Source organism: Lathyrus oleraceus, chromosome 3 (genome assembly GCF_024323335.1).
Source record: "Lathyrus oleraceus cultivar Zhongwan6 chromosome 3, CAAS_Psat_ZW6_1.0, whole genome shotgun sequence".
Lineage (NCBI taxonomy): Eukaryota > Viridiplantae > Streptophyta > Magnoliopsida > Fabales > Fabaceae > Lathyrus > Lathyrus oleraceus.
Window position 1 is genome coordinate 155,110,028 of NC_066581.1, and position 12,403 is coordinate 155,122,430.

The 12,403-nt window shown below is 35.6% G+C and overlaps 2 protein-coding genes across 2 annotated transcripts; both read right to left on the reverse strand.

Moving 5' to 3' along the window:
- Window positions 1-7,605: 7,605 nt before the first annotated feature.
- On the reverse strand, window positions 7,606-8,613 carry LOC127125942 (two-component response regulator 24). Its single transcript, XM_051054803.1, has 3 exons — window positions 8,399-8,613; window positions 8,017-8,322; window positions 7,606-7,935 (listed from the first exon to the last, which is right to left on the reverse strand). Exons 2-3 carry the CDS (start codon window positions 8,287-8,289, stop codon window positions 7,654-7,656), a joined length of 555 nt encoding a protein of 184 aa, XP_050910760.1. The 5' UTR covers window positions 8,290-8,322; window positions 8,399-8,613; the 3' UTR covers window positions 7,606-7,653.
- Window positions 8,614-11,372: 2,759 nt separating this feature from the next.
- On the reverse strand, window positions 11,373-12,403 carry LOC127130168 (histidine protein kinase NIK1). Its single transcript, XM_051059235.1, has 3 exons — window positions 12,328-12,403; window positions 11,968-12,251; window positions 11,373-11,897 (listed from the first exon to the last, which is right to left on the reverse strand). The coding sequence occupies exons 2-3, from the start codon at window positions 12,232-12,234 to the stop codon at window positions 11,373-11,375; spliced, it is 792 nt and encodes a 263-aa protein (XP_050915192.1). The 5' UTR covers window positions 12,235-12,251; window positions 12,328-12,403.

The window sequence follows — 12,403 nt, forward strand, 5'->3', positions numbered from 1 at the left end:
AATTTTGCAATAGACTTCTTGTTTCAGACTTAGCAATCATTAAAAAAATCCAAGTATGCCTAGTATGATCATCAACGATAGTTAAGAAATACTTATGGCCATGTAAAGATGGAATAGAGAGTGGTCCCCAAATATCAACATGTAATAAATCAAAGGCGTGTAAACTAACAGAAGAGCTTAAAGGAAAAGGTAATTTGCATTGTTTAGCATAGTGACACGAGTCACAAATTCTTTTATTATCATATTTGATATAAGGAAAAACAGTACACACTTGTTCAAGGACCTTATTTGAGGGATGTCCCAAACGAAAATGCCAAGTATCAAAAGATGAAATAATACTTTTAATAGTAATATCATGAAAAACAGATGAAGCTTGGGGCAAAGGATCTTTAATATAGTAAAGTCCATTGTGAAGTCTAGCAAGACCAATCATCTTCAAACTTGTAGCTTCCTGAATATTGCAAATAGAATCATGAAAGGTTAATTTGCAATTAGAATTGAAAATAAGAAGATGAACAGAGACAATATTCAATTTGAATGTAGGTAAATAAAGAACATTATATAATTTAAAAGAATGAGAGAATTCAATTGTGCCAGAAAAATTTGCTACAACAATCGACCCATCGGATAAAGAAACATTAATAGGATTGATTCTGCGAAAAAAAGTAAAGTATTTCTTGGAGTGGGTAACATGATCAGTTGCCCCACTATCAAGAATCCAATAATCTTTTGCAGGATCAATTGTACCTGGCTCAATGGATGTATTTTGATGACTCATCGAGGAATGGAGTGGAGCGGTGTGTGCAGTATTGACATTGTGAGCAGATGTTGTAGTAGATTTGGAAGAATTTGGTAATAATGAGAGAAGTTGTTGAATTGTCTCAGCACTCAATTGTGGAATGGATGAATCATTTGCAGCAACATTGGAAGAAGTTGGAAAGGAACTGTCATTAGAGGAAGTAGTGTTATTGACGGTCGATTGAGTTTTTGGCTGGTACCCAGGTGGAAATCCGTGTTTGAAGTAGCAAGTGTCAATGGTATGGCCGAGACATGTGCAAAAGGTGCATTGTTTGGGTGGACCACGAACGCCAGACGAACTTCGACCTCGACCACGTCCTCCGTTGTTGTAACCGCGACTTTGAAAGCGGTTACCATTATCAGAGGCATTGTAAAGAATTTTTGAACTTGGAATAGCAATATTTGCAGGACTTGATTCTTGTTGAAGAACCAAAGAAAAAACTTTGTTAATGGAAGGCAGTGGATCCATGAGAAGAATTTGAGAACGAACTGTGTTATAATTGTCACTTAATCCTTTTAAGAAACAAATAACCAATTCAGAATCACGTTGTTGTTTGATGATTTTGAAAGCGACACAATTGCAAGGTGTGTGACAGGTACAAGAAGGAAGGGGACGAAGATCTTCAAGATCTTCCCAAGAAGTTTTCATAAAATTGAAAAATTCTGAAATTGATCGTTCACCTTGTTTTGTGGAGTGAATTTCTTGCAAAAGATCAGAGAAGCGGAAGTGATTTCCTTTGGTGAATCGTTCTTTCAATTCTTCCCAAAGAACCTTAGCGTTTTCGACGTAAGCGACACTTTGAGCAATCGAAGGTGTGAGAGATCGAGTTATCCACGAGATAACAAGACCATTACACCGTTTCCAGGCATCAAAAAGAGGATCAAGTTCTGGTAAAGGAGGTAACTTTCCATTGATGAATTGTAGTTTGTTCTTGGCAAGGAGGGCTCGCTTCATTCCACGACTCCAAGTATGGTAGTTGTTGTTGTTTAATTGTGGAGAGACCAAAACCAATCCTGGATTTTCACCCGGATGAATGTAATAAGGTGATGAGTGTGATTGGGAGGAATCTTTGATGTGATGAGTAGTTGAATCATTGTTTTCATCAGAGGAAGATGAAGAATTTTCTTCATTGGCCATTGAGAAAAAAAAGGGTGTTAATTTGTTATGATATCACTGATACCATATTAGAGAAATAATTGTATATTTCTTATTGATCAAAAGGTGAATGATTACATGAACTTATAGCTGATTACATGAGAGAATTATGATAGAATATTCTCCAACAGCTATATTAGGAGGGCCTAAATAGGGAGGAGAATAAGGCTAGAAAAAGGAAAGAAATAATAGGTAATTAAATCCTAAGGCTATCAAATAAGAAGGAAATATCAAGTAATTAATTCCTAATAGCCCCCTTTTAAGCTGGAGAATGTATGTTTAACAGTCCCAGCTTAGCAAAAATAGCAGAAAATGGTTGCGGTTCCAGCGGTTTGGTGAACAAGTCTGCCAGTTGATTGTTAGAAGTAATTGGAAGTAAATGAAAAAGGTCGGCTTGTAGTTGTTGACGGACAACGTGACAATCAATATCAATATGTTTGGTTCGCTCATGGAATGTTGGATTCATAGCAATATGTCGAGCAGAGTTGTTGTCACAATATAAAAGAGTCGGTTTTGTGAATGGGATGTGTAGGTCTTGAAGTAAGTATGTAAGCCATTGAAGTTCACAAGTGGTAGAAGCTAGATCTATGTATTCAGCTTCAGATGAGGAACGAGATACCGTTGTTTGCTTCTTTGATCGCCAAGAAATTAGTGAAGAACCCATGAAAATGCAGAAACCGGTGGTGGATCTGCGAGACATAGGGCAAGTTGCCCAATCTGAGTCACTGAAGGCCTTGAGATGAATCGGTGAATCAGAAGAAAAATATAAACCATGTCCAGGGGCATTTTTAATGTAACGAACAATTCTAAGAGCAGCTTCGTAGTGATTTGCGGTTGGATTTTGCATAAATTGACTTAAATGTTGAACGGCAAAACTGATGTCGGGGCGAGTATTAGTCAAGTAGAGAAGACGACCAATGAGACGTCGGAAGGCAGTTGGATCATGAGGAGGAGAAGTAGTATCGTAGAGAGGTTTTGTGTCTTTCATCATTGGAGTGGTAAAAGGTTTGGCTGCAAGCATCCCTGTATCAGCAAGAATATCTAATGCATATTTGCGTTGGCTTAAGTGAATTCCTTTGTTGGTGCGAGAAACTTCAAGGCCAAGAAAATATTTGAGATGACCTAAATCTTTGATGCGGAAAGTAGAATGAAGAAAGCTTTTAACGTGATTTATTTCTGTTGATGCATTTCCGGTGAGGACAATGTCGTCTACGTATACTAGGAGAGCAGTGAAAGTGTTGAGAGATGACTTGATGAATAATGAGTGATCATATTCTGAATGATGATAGCCGAGACTAATGAGAGCGGAAGACAGTTTGCTGAACCATTGCCTACTAGCTTGACGAAGACCGTAAAGGGATTTGTTGAGACGACACACTTGATTAGGAGAGGTAGGAATGATGCCGGGTGGCAACTACATGTACATTTCTTCATGTAAATCACCATGAAGGAATGCGTTGTCCACATCCAATTGTTGAATGATCCATTTTTCACTTGCTGCAATAGAAAGTAAAAGACGAATAGTAGTTAGTTTAGCAACAGGGGAAAAAGTATCAAGAAAATCTACCCCTTCTTGTTGAGTGTAGCCTTTGGCTACAAGACGGGCTTTGTAGCGTTCTAGAGTGCCATCAGCTTTGTGTTTAATACGGTACACCCATCTGCAACCAATAGCAACCTTGTCTTTGGGTAAGGTGGTGAGGGACCAAGTATTGTTAGTTGCGAGTGCTTGAAGTTCATTGTTCATGGCATCAATCCATTGTTGGGATTTGATAGCTTGTTTATAGGTTTGTGGTTCAATAGCATTGGTAATTGAAAGTGTGTAATGAAGATGAGATGGTGATAATTTGTGATAAGATAATACAGAATGCAAAGGATATAATGAGTTAGTGGTAGATGAGGAAGGTGGAAGTTTAGCATTACAATGAAAGTCTCTGAGGTAGCCAGGGGCTTTGGTGGTTCTAGTTGATCTTCTTAGGTTGGTGGTGTCAAAAGATGGATGTGGATTGGGTGGAGGAACAATGGAGGATGAAGAATCACATGGCAAGTTTGGGGATGGAGTTGATGGAGTGGAGATAGGTTGTATTGATGTTGGTTGGATATGAGGTTGCGATCTGTCATACTTTGTAGAGTCATCAGGATCATCAAATAGAAAAATGGAATAATCTTGATCTACAAAGTCAATACTAAGAGAAGAATCAGTAATTTCAGCATAGGGAAAAGTAGATTCATAAAAAACAGCATTGCGAGAAACGAATATTTCTCTAGTAGAGAGGTCAAAAACAACATAACCTTTGATGCCAACTTTGAAACCTAGGAAGATACATTTTTTAGCTCGTGGATCAAGTTTGGTGCGATGCTGTTCTAAGGTAGAAACATAGCATAATGAACCGAAAACTTTGAGGTCAAGAAAAGTAGGAGGTTTATTATAAAGTAATTCAAAGGGAGACTTATTTTGCAGAATAGAACTAGGCAATCTATTGATCAGATAAACGGCATGAAGAACAGCATAAGACCAAAAATATTTGGGAAGTTTGGCGTGAAAAAGAAGGTTCCTAGTGACATTAAGTATGTGACCATGCTTCCTTTCAACAATAGAATTTTGTTGAGGAGTAGCAACACAAGAGGTTTGGTGTAAGATGCCAAATTTATCATAAAATTCTTGATAGAGAAATTCCGATCCATTGTCCGACCTAATAGATTTGACAGATTTGTTAAACTGAGTTTTGACAAAAATAACAAAATTTTGCAATAGACTTCTTGTTTCAGACTTAGCAATCATTAAAAAAATCCAAGTATGCCTAGTATGATCATCAACGATAGTTAAGAAATACTTATGGCCATGTAAAGATGGAATAGAGAGTGGTCCCCAAATATCAACATGTAATAAATCAAAGGCGTGTAAACTAACAGAAGAGCTTAAAGGAAAAGGTAATTTGCATTGTTTAGCATAGTGACACGAGTCACAAATTCTTTTATTATCATATTTGATATAAGGAAAAACAGTACACACTTGTTCAAGGACCTTATTTGAGGGATGTCCCAAACGAAAATGCCAAGTATCAAAAGATGAAATAATACTTTTAATAGTAATATCATGAAAAACAGATGAAGCTTGGGGCAAAGGATCTTTAATATAGTAAAGTCCATTGTGAAGTCTAGCAAGACCAATCATCTTCAAACTTGTAGCTTCCTGAATATTGCAAATAGAATCATGAAAGGTTAATTTGCAATTAGAATTGAAAATAAGAAGATGAACAGAGACAATATTCAATTTGAATGTAGGTAAATAAAGAACATTATATAATTTAAAAGAAGGAGAGAATTCAATTGTGCCAGAAAAATTTGCTACAACAATCGACCCATCGGATAAAGAAACATTAATAGGATTGATTCTGCGAAAAAAAGTAAAGTATTTCTTGGAGTGGGTAACATGATCAGTTGCCCCACTATCAAGAATCCAATAATCTTTTGCAGGATCAATTGTACCTGGCTCAATGGATGTATTTTGATGACTCATCGAGGAATGGAGTGGAGCGGTGTGTGCAGTATTGACATTGTGAGCAGATGTTGTAGTAGATTTGGAAGAATTTGGTAATAATGAGAGAAGTTGTTGAATTGTCTCAGCACTCAATTGTGGAATGGATGAATCATTTGCAGCAACATTGGAAGAAGTTGGAAAGGAACTGTCATTAGAGGAAGTAGTGTTATTGACGGTCGATTGAGTTTTTGGCTGGTACCCAGGTGGAAATCCGTGTTTGAAGTAGCAAGTGTCAATGGTATGGCCGAGACATGTGCAAAAGGTGCATTGTTTGGGTGGACCACGAACGCCAGACGAACTTCGACCTCGACCACGTCCTCCGTTGTTGTAACCGCGACTTTGAAAGCGGTTACCATTATCAGAGGCATTGTAAAGAATTTTTGAACTTGGAATAGCAATATTTGCAGGACTTGATTCTTGTTGAAGAACCAAAGAAAAAACTTTGTTAATGGAAGGCAGTGGATCCATGAGAAGAATTTGAGAACGAACTGTGTTATAATTGTCACTTAATCCTTTTAAGAAACAAATAACCAATTCAGAATCACGTTGTTGTTTGATGATTTTGAAAGCGACACAATTGCAAGGTGTGTGACAGGTACAAGAAGGAAGGGGACGAAGATCTTCAAGATCTTCCCAAGAAGTTTTCATAAAATTGAAAAATTCTGAAATTGATCGTTCACCTTGTTTTGTGGAGTGAATTTCTTGCAAAAGATCAGAGAAGCGGAAGTGATTTCCTTTGGTGAATCGTTCTTTCAATTCTTCCCAAAGAACCTTAGCGTTTTCGACGTAAGCGACACTTTGAGCAATCGAAGGTGTGAGAGATCGAGTTATCCACGAGATAACAAGACCATTACACCGTTTCCAGGCATCAAAAAGAGGATCAAGTTCTGGTAAAGGAGGTAACTTTCCATTGATGAATTGTAGTTTGTTCTTGGCAAGGAGGGCTCGCTTCATTCCACGACTCCAAGTATGGTAGTTGTTGTTGTTTAATTGTGGAGAGACCAAAACCAATCCTGGATTTTCACCCGGATGAATGTAATAAGGTGATGAGTGTGATTGGGAGGAATCTTTGATGTGATGAGTAGTTGAATCATTGTTTTCATCAGAGGAAGATGAAGAATTTTCTTCATCGGCCATTGGGAAAAAAAAGGGTGTTAATTTGTTATGATATCATTGATACCATATTAGAGAAATAATTGTATATTTCTTATTGATCAAAAGGTGAATGATTACATGAACTTATAGTTGATTACATGAGAGAATTATGATAGAATATTCTCCAACAGCTATATTAGGAGGGCCTAAATAGGGAGGAGAATAAGGCTAGAAAAAGGAAAGAAATAATAGGTAATTAAATCCTAAGGCTAGCAAATAAGAAGGAAATATCAAGTAATTAATTCCTAATATAAATGCTCAAGTCTACACGTTACCGATCAATGTGAGACTATTATCAACACTATTCACACTTGATACATTTTCAACAATTGTGTTTTGTTTGCAAAGGATAGACGTGGTACATTTAATACAGTTAAAGGATCAAAATGATCATTTTTAAAATTAAAAGACCAAAATAAATCCGACGCTAAATATCCAAAACGAAAAAGGCTATTTTGCCCAATTGTTACGATGACATAAAGTCAACATAATAGGTCGCTTGTTAGGGTCACTGTTAACATGTGTTTTCTCATTGTTAATATCATTAGTAGAAATTTTATGGATTTCTTTTACATGAACTTGTGTAGTATTTTCAATAAACTCCGTTGTGTTTGAAACTCGTAGAGAATCTTCATGCATGGTTTCTTTTTTTTTTCTTCCCCAATTTTTAAAAATATATAGACATCGACTGTTTTAATCCTTTAAGAATTTTGATCTAAATTTCGTCAATAATAATACATATCTTTAAGTGCTCTTTAACCATTGTGATTCAAGTTACCTAAACTTCAAATTTTTCATGTCTAAAGATTAAGGTTGTGGCCAGCCTACATATACATTTATAAGTATCACATCTGAGAAATAATTAATATAACAATTTGTATAGTCTCCACAGAAACATATAATTATATGAAAATATACTATACTGTAAAAAGTAACATACAAATCACAGAGGCAACAATACACAATCCATGGATCATCCTGAAAAGGCCATGCAGATGCATGCTGCTTAATCTTCTTCACAAACGTTTTTAGAAGTAGAACTTGAACCAGGACCAGAAGGAGGACCGTGAATGAGAAAACATAGGTAATCAGATCTTTGCTTCCAAGTTTTGCGGGGAGAAACAGTTTTAACAATGAATTCTAGTGTTCTACGGGTCAAGGGTGTCTCGTTATCAATGCAAATATCTAGCCCTGCACTATAAAATTCTATCTTTTCTAAATCTGTAAGGGGTTGCGACACACCAGCAATCGTTGTAGGGTACTCCATTTTTCGCAGCATCTTCGTCACCTGCATAAAACACATGAATCAATCTCATTAGCACTAAATATTAGTTTATGCATATGCCACAAGAAATACAAATGTAGCTACCTCAAGTCCATCCATGAAAGGCAAAGTCCTACGAATGAGAACTAAGTCGTAGATTTCATCAACACAAATTTTTTCTATAGCTTCTCGGCCGGTTTTCACTGAACGAGTTTCCACACCAAGTTGTTTCAACTTTTTTTCATGAATCTTCCGAATGCGGTCATCATTTTCCACAACAAGTGCTCTTACTATTCTTGGAGGGGGTTTTGCAAGATCATCATCTTCACTATCATATACCATTTTTTGTTTACCTTTGTCCTCAATTGTAGCCACCATCTTTCTACACAATTGATGATATACCACTTGGATCTGTTACATATATAAAAAGAGAATCATTATTCCCTTCTCTATACAAGTAAGATATAGAATTTGAAACAGCACTAACCTTGCGCAATGTGAGACTGAGAATTTGGTTTCTTTCTTCTTCTTCTTCTTCACCCTCACAATTCTCAGACTAAAAGAAGGAAATGTGGATGGCTGTGTAAAGAAATAAAAGAATGCGAGTTCTTCATGATAAAGCTATATATGTAATAAGAAGAACTCAAGATGATTATGATTCAGTAGCACTTGCCTTGTGGAGAAATCTTGATTCTGTGGGAGTGAGTGAAGAAAGAAAGTAACAGTGATGAGAATGTAAATGTGAGAATTTTCAAATATATAGAAGCAATGTTAACGAAAAGGAAGCAAAAAGTTGGTTAGTTAGTTAGAAAGTGAGTTTGGATTCTGTTCAACCAACTAACTGCCAAACTGATTAACTGACGCATGTTTTGTTTGTTACTGTATTACATTATGTCTCTAAGTTTTTTACAACGAAAAAGGTAAATAGAATTTAATTACAAAAACTTTTTATTCAATGTAATTATAATTCTGCAATAAGAGAAGATCCTCAGAATCAGAAGCCGGAATTCTCAGTTTTGCAATAAGAGCTTTGTTTCTCCTAAAACAAAGGCCACAAGAATCATTACACATGTGAATTTTTTGGGCAGATTAAGATCATAGTACTAAAACATGTACTTCATTTATCAGAGTTTCATCACAGTTCTACAAGAATGATGTCCAATTGGCCCCGCATATATCATTTTCCCTCCTTGCTTCATCAAGAACAGCTACATTTTGTTGCAAATAATGATCAAATTCAGAAGTTTTCTAATGTAAGGAAACAAACTAAAAATGAAATTGCTATAAATCTTTATTCTTCTTACTTCACCTCATCAAAAGATTTAAATATATAAACTTTGGGTTAATGAATGACACTATTTTTACCGGTTTTGAAATTAACCACAGAAGAAGTTATTAGAATGAGTCGCGGAATACTTTGTTCTCTTTAAGACGTTTCGCGACACTGATCAAAATTATGCAAGGCAGACTAACTACCATGACGCCTCCAAGATAAAACAATTCAGTTCAATTGTACGATAAATATTTGTACGGTAGGTATCATTTTGGAGATACATCCTCCGATGGCGTTAAAACAACTCGAGGATGATGTTAAAACCACTCGTAGTTTTTGGAAAAATAAATATTTGATGGCGTAGACAAGCCACTTGAAAAACAGAAAAGAACATTATATAAGAACTGTATATAGAAGATAAGAGAGAGATTCCGGATTGTGAAATCTGGTGTGTATTGCAAGTGATGGGAAAAACTTTATTTATAGTTGAGGATCCGATCCGAATAGAGAAAAAATAGTGGGACGAAAATGTGGGAGACTGGAACCGGCTCAGTCAAGACTAGCCGTTATTCACTTAGTGAGCAAGTCATTGGTTGACTCTTAGAGAGCAAACAAACTCAGTTAAAACTAGATTTCTGTAGGTGACATGTCACCTTCGTCTTAATTAATTTTCATTTTTAATTAATTAATAATAATAATTAATTTTCACCGAATTAATTAAATTCATTTAATTAATTTTTTCATCAAACTTGGTTCCAAAAATTAAATGGTCAAGACCCAAGTCCAGACGGGACCGAGCTGGATGGACGGCGGTTTGGTGGTGTGTCCTAATTTACTGAAAATTCTAGAAATTCTGCCTCGAAATTTCATAGGAATCGAACTAAGTTCCACAATCACATATGTGAGTCTATCAAGAGTACTCATATAACCTAGGTATTCCCTCATATAAAGTATAGATCCCATTAAGAGTTTTTATTATCTAATCCTCTTATTATGTCAGTTTTCATGCTTTTCTTATTTACTCTAGCACGATCACTTCATATTACTCACAACTTTTTTTTACCCATTGAACCTATTATTTGGGGATCTCCCGTCATTTGGATAGGGTTACCATAACGAGCAACTCATTTTTCTATAGGAATTAGTCATATTGAATGTATTATACACTTTCTCTCTAACTAATCTTTTTGCCAAATGGATACTATAATGAATTGGAATAGACCCAACAATTGTTTTCAAAATTTTAAATAATTAATTTCTAAAAATATTAACTAAAACAATTAATTGTTGATTTATTCTATAAAAAATATTAATTAATAAACTATCCTTAAAAATTATTATTATATTCTTATCAAAGCCACAATTAAAATCATTGGTTTTATAATAAGGGACTAATTGGTTAAAAGTAGAGGGATCAAAAATACATTTAAGTCTAAATTATAATTGATCGATAATACTATGAATAAACGGATACAATTATGGGTATTTAAATATCTATAGAATACGGGTACGGTAGAAATATTAGTGTATATACGGTCCAAACTCTACCTATTGTCGTTCCTATATATATATATATATATATATATATATATATATATATATATATATATATATATATATATATATACTAAATTTTATGGAAATCTGAAAGTTGCTTCTTCGCAATGTTTTGAAATTATCTTTTGAATACACTTTAAAATTTTTAACACAGATTTTGTTAATATTTAATATTTCCTGCAGATATACCCATAACAATTTCCGCAGGTAAAAAATATTTAAGATGTAATAAGCAACCACTTAATTACTTTTTAAACCCAACGCATTTGTTATCCCATATGATATCAATATGATGTGGTATAAAAGTTTGTTTGGCCCCAAAATGACAATGCGTGTGCATACTATTAATACGGATAATGCATATGACACGTCTAATTTTCATTATTATGGCAAAAAATCACAGTTACTCGGTTAAAAAATCTTATTTATGAGACAACAAGCTTCGTTTTGAGATCATAGCTAATCTGAGTGAGAGAAAAAAAGTTGAATGCAAATGTGATATTGTCGACTAAAGAAAATTAAACTATTCATTCCATGTCACTGCTTTGCACACATTGTCTTTCTACATAATCACTTGACACATTCAGCTGCCATTTCATTCTAACTTTATTGAAGCAATTCACAGAATCAACTATTTGCAAGAACTTGAACCTGAGCCACGACCAGAACTTGAACCTGAGCCACGACCAGAACTTGAACCTAAGCCACGACCAGAACTTGAACCTGAGCCACGGCCAGAACTTGAACCTAAGCCACGGCCAGAACTTGAACCTGAGCCACGGCCAGAACTTGAACCTGAGCCACGGCCAGAACTTGAACCTAAGCCACGGCCAGAACTTGAACCTGAGCCACGGCCAGAACTTGAACCTGAGCCACGGCCAGAACTTGAATGATAAAGCTGGCCAGGACGAAACTTTGAATCAGGACGGAAAAAAGTATTGTAAACTGCATTATACTCAACTCTTTTCTTCCAGGGTCGGGGATGATTAATATTTGCAACCAGTGTTTCAACCGTTTTAGCTCTCAATGGTATCTCATAATCAATGCAACCATCTACCCCTGCACTATAAAATTCTTCCTTTTCTAATTCTGTAAGCGGATGCGTCACCCCAATTATCGTTGTAGGGTACTCCATGTTTCGCAGCATCTCCGTCACCTGCATACAACACACGAATCAATCTCATTCATTTATACATATGCCACAAGAAATATACAAATGTAGCTACCTTAAGTCCATCCATGACAGGCAAAATCCTACGAATCAGAATTAGGTCATAGATCCGATCATAAGAAATTATTTCTAAGGCTTCTTGGCCAGTTTCCACTGAACAAGTTTCCACACCAAGTGTTTTCAAAATATCTACATGAATCTTTCGAATGTGCTCATCATTGTCCACAACAAGGGCTCTTACTATCGGAGGGCCCGCTTGACGATCCGCATCAAAATCAGTGAATGTTATGACTTCGGATCTCTTTTTCATTTGTTTCTTCATCTTTCTACACAATGGATCTGTTACATACATAAAAACAAAATCATCATTTCCTTTTCTATACAAGAAAGATATAGATTTTGAAATAGAACTAACCTTGCTCAATGTGAGATTGAGAGTTTGGTTTCTTTCTTCTTCTTCTTCTCCCTCACAATTCTTATCCTGGATGGCT